Source organism: Triticum dicoccoides, chromosome 5A (genome assembly GCF_002162155.2).
Source record: "Triticum dicoccoides isolate Atlit2015 ecotype Zavitan chromosome 5A, WEW_v2.0, whole genome shotgun sequence".
NCBI lineage: Eukaryota > Viridiplantae > Streptophyta > Magnoliopsida > Poales > Poaceae > Triticum > Triticum dicoccoides.
Genome location: NC_041388.1, coordinates 93,221,223 through 93,225,428, shown reverse-complemented (window position 1 = coordinate 93,225,428; position 4,206 = coordinate 93,221,223). Strand labels below are relative to the sequence as shown.

At 47.2% G+C, this 4,206-nt stretch overlaps 1 protein-coding gene across 2 annotated transcripts; it reads left to right on the top strand.

The window, feature by feature from the left end:
* Positions 1-221: 221 nt before the first annotated feature.
* LOC119299631 lies at positions 222-2,370 on the top strand. 2 transcript variants are annotated; one of them, XM_037576806.1, is made up of 2 exons: positions 222-1,584; positions 1,704-2,370. In XM_037576806.1, the coding sequence occupies exons 1-2, from the start codon at positions 1,145-1,147 to the stop codon at positions 1,705-1,707; spliced, it is 444 nt and encodes a 147-aa protein (XP_037432703.1). In that variant the 5' UTR covers positions 222-1,144; the 3' UTR covers positions 1,708-2,370. The 2 variants fall into 2 exon arrangements, with proteins under 2 accessions (XP_037432703.1, XP_037432702.1); XM_037576805.1 differs by having other exon boundaries at positions 1,698-2,370.
* The last annotated feature ends 1,836 nt before the right edge of the window (positions 2,371-4,206 follow it).

Here is a 4,206-nt window from a genome sequence, read left to right as displayed (position 1 = left end):
TCAAATTTTGACCGTAAATTTAGCTAATAAAGTATGAACTATATGATAAAAAATCATACCGTGGAAAACCTCCTTCGAACACAAATCCAATAGTATACCCTTTGTAGCATATAATATTTGTTAATCACATAGATGGTTAAAGTTTGACCTGAAATACAAGTGGGCGGTGGCCGACAAGGGGGGCGGTTATTTATTTATTTTAAAACGAGGCAAAAGACTTGCAATTTCATTGATTAAGAGAGAGTAAGAATTGCCAGGTTAATTTGCGGAAAACCAGGCTAAAACCGATACAACTCAACCCAGAAAATGGATACCACCGGCCAACCTGGCCACATGCCAACAGATGGCCACCCGCGCCAACGAACGACAACTTCGACTTTGACGACAATCTTTGGGAGGGAAATATGCAGGGCTTGCCCCGACCGAGTCCTCCGCGAACGACCGCTGAGGTCATCGTCACCACTTGGACACAATCCACCGCAGCTTCGACTCCACAACAACCAAGCAACCACGGAAGAGCACATTGGACACGCCGGATAGACCGACTACCAAAGCCCGTGCCGCGACCCCAACTCATCTTGGCGCCATCATCATTGCCCAACAGACATTGTCGCCCCTGGCCTCGACGAACCAGCCACCAATAACCATCGGTCTCCTAGTTGCAGTCCGCTTCAAGAGGATGCCCCCGAGGAGAAAGGCGCTAGCACGCCTCCATCCAGATGATCAGAGGTTTCCCTCCGGAGCCAAGGCCGCGGGGAGAGGGGTGACCACACCTCCACAACGACAGTTTCAGGAAAGATTGCGACACCCACGGGTGCCGCCGTCGTCGATTCCGGAGAAGAGGATTTCTCCCAGAGATGCCTTGACCACCTGCATCCCACACGACAGACCACCAGCTGCAGCCCACCAACCACCGCAGAACATGTCGAGGCCGACTTCAATCTAGGCACGGGACCCCTCGATCCGCCGTGCCCAGATGCGCTCCGCCCCCGGGCCGAAGCCGCCACCACCAAACCCGGGGCCGCCGCCCCAGCAACCAGTCCACCACCGCCGACGACATCACCACCAGAGGAGCTAGACCAGGCCCATCGGCCCGGAGCTCACAACACTAGATCCAGAGGCAAGGGAGGGCCTGACCAGATCGATGAGCTTGCAGAGGGCCTCGCTGCAAAAGGGCCGGCAGGCAGAGAGCCGCCGGGAAGCTGCAGCCTCGCGCATCGCCAAGAACCTCCGCCGCCAGATGGGCCAGGGCCACATCGAAGGATGGGGAGGGAGGACGCCACAGTCGCTGGGCAACGATCCCTCCGCAAGGCACCGCGACACCAACGCCGCCGCAGCAGCCGCGCGCCACGCCGCCTGGTCGGGCTCCGCCAGGGGAAGCCGCCGTCGAGGGGAGCGCCAGATCCGCCTCCAACTCCTTCCGCCGCCAGACGAAAGAAGAGGAAGAGGAAGACCCCGCCGCCGCCGTCCGCCGCCCGGGCTTAGCCCGGCGGCCTCCTCCGGCGATGGCGAGGGGAAAGGGGGGCGAGCGGGGGCGGCCCGGCGGCGCGGACGAGGGGCTCATAGCCATGACCATGCATGCAGGTACAAATGGATGGGGATCGAGATGAGATCATATCATAAGATGGTCTTTCTTTCCTGCTTTATGCCATACATTTGATATGCTTGTATTTTGTAATGCTGTCGTTTTGGTTTAGCTGCAGCTAATTGAGCTACCTAATGGCGTGTAGCCAGAAACCATTGGTGTATGTACTGCTATCACTGAACACTCAGATGGTAACTAAAAAACACTCAGATGGCCGCAAAAGACGGAGAAACATGGGAAAGACTAGAGCCAGCTACTACGCCACAGGTTCATCCGTGGCCTGCACCGCCTCGTGATATGGCTGCTCTGTCTGTTGATGGAGCGTTCTTGGAGAAAAATGGTACGGTGGTGGTGGGAATGATTCTTCGAAGACACGACGGATCTGTCATCTTCTCAGCGTATCGCTATTTATTCAACTGCAGTGACACACTGAAGACTGAGATTCATGCGTTGATGATTTGTATGGCGCTTGCTCATCAGCACACGGAGCTACCGGATCATGGTTCAATCTGGTTCATCGTTTGCTATTTCCTGTCTTTCCAGTTCTAGTTTAGATCGTTCAGTTTATGGTCATTTAGTAGCCGAGATTAAGTCTCTCATGATCGATAGAGTGTTTATTCCCTAGAAAATACAGATCTCAAAATAGCGTGACAGATTGTCTGACAAGGTACAGTCGCTCTGAGCGAGCTATAACTGTGTGGCTCGATAGAGGACCCCATGTATTGAGGAACTCTTGCCATTGGATTGTAACTTTATCTTATTGAAATAAACTACTATTGATCTCATAGAAGAGAAGGTCAGAGACGTTTAGTCTATAGGTGCATATACACTCTATATGAAAAAATAGTAATTAAATAAAAACTTCAAAAATTCTGATAATATTTTTGAAATAAACATGACCTCTCATTGTACTTGAAAAAAAGTCACAAAAAGAAAAGAAAAACCGTAAAAAAACAAAAAAAAATGGCCAAAATAATATGAGTAGTGACATATAATAGCAAATAATTTTTACTTTTGAATAAACGCTGATTTTTTATTCATGAAAATATATATACTAGTGCAAAAAAAGTGAAGTTTATTCTACAAAAACTCGTAAACTTTTTTGATATTTTTTATTTTTTTCTTGCAGGTGTATGTACACCCAAGAACCAAAGGGTATTTCCCCGCAAAAGGAACCATACTTTACCTGGTCGACTTAACTTTGGAACTAGCTAGTAGTAGAAAACGAAAATCAATAGCATGCCATGGTCAACATAAGCGATTAACTACAACATAATGCAGATGCAGTAATAGCTCACTGTTTTATGTTTATGTTTTATCACTAGCTCTATCTTGGGCGACATCAAAATCTTGCCGGAGCAAAAGATTTTTAACTGATTTGATGTTTAATCTCCCCCTTTCTTTGTCGTGCAGCAAACCAGCCTAGCTTGATTAGGAAGACTTTGTATCCCCCCACCCCCCTCTGGCAGCGGGCCCGGCGACAAAGTACCGTGCCATCAGCTTAAAACCCTCAGTGAATCCTATAAGCCGTATGTGTGTGCGCTCCCTATGAACGCAGCAGTTATGTGTAGCACAAGGAAAGGAACAAAGGGAACGCATGCTTGTAGGTACCACTACGTGATCTTTAACAGATGCATGTGGCATTCACAAGCTTTGCCACGTTCTCTCCTCCTCTCTTTGGCAAACTTCGTAGGTGGTATCTTCATTCTTTATTTCGGAGCTTTTTTACTTTGGCAGTTAATTAGTTGATTGAAGTGGTTTACCAGTGCTTTACCGAGGTTCAAAATTCCGAAAATTCCGAAATAAGGTGAGTCCCAAAAATTTGGCTGTACCGGTCTGAAAATCGGGCCGGCCAGATTTTGGGCCCAACCCACTCACTTATATGACTCAGTCCAAAAGGTGTGATTATTAACGCTGATTCCCAGACTCAAAAATATATATTTAACGCCGATTCCCCGAGCCCCGGCCCAGCGGGGACATCAGGAAGACCCAAACAGAGTGTTTTAGGATATATTTTTTGACGGAATGTTCTAGGATTTTTTTCTTGTTTGAAATAATTTTCCTGCAAATGCTTATATATTTCTTCTAGGCACATGTAGACATAGGACGGAGAGTGTTAAAATTGCTAGGCCTCCTTTGGTTCATAGGATAGGAATGTTACAAGAATAGGAAAATCATAGAAAGTGAGATGACATGCATCTCAATTCCTATAGATAAAGAAATGCCATTTGATGCATAGGATAGGGATTTTTTCATTGAGTCTTAGCTAATGTTTTTTTCCCCTTCAAAGTGTGAAGGATTGATTCCTATCCTAGATAGGAATAGGAATTCAGTCCTACAAACCAAAGGGCTTCAAAGGAAATTTTTCTTTGCAAAACAAAGGTCTAGAAATCCTATGATATTCCTACAAACCAAAGGAGGCCTAAAGTGTCACAGGAAATTTCTAGTATTGGAAAATATAGGACGCCTTGCTCCTTCAAACGGCAGCCGCTTCCACTCATGGGAGAGAAGAGAACGAACATGGAACGAGGGAGATCAAGGGTTGGGGTTTTCTATTTGACCGTGTGTGACGCACTAGATTCAATCATACACTAACCATACACGTAAATATGTACAGTCAA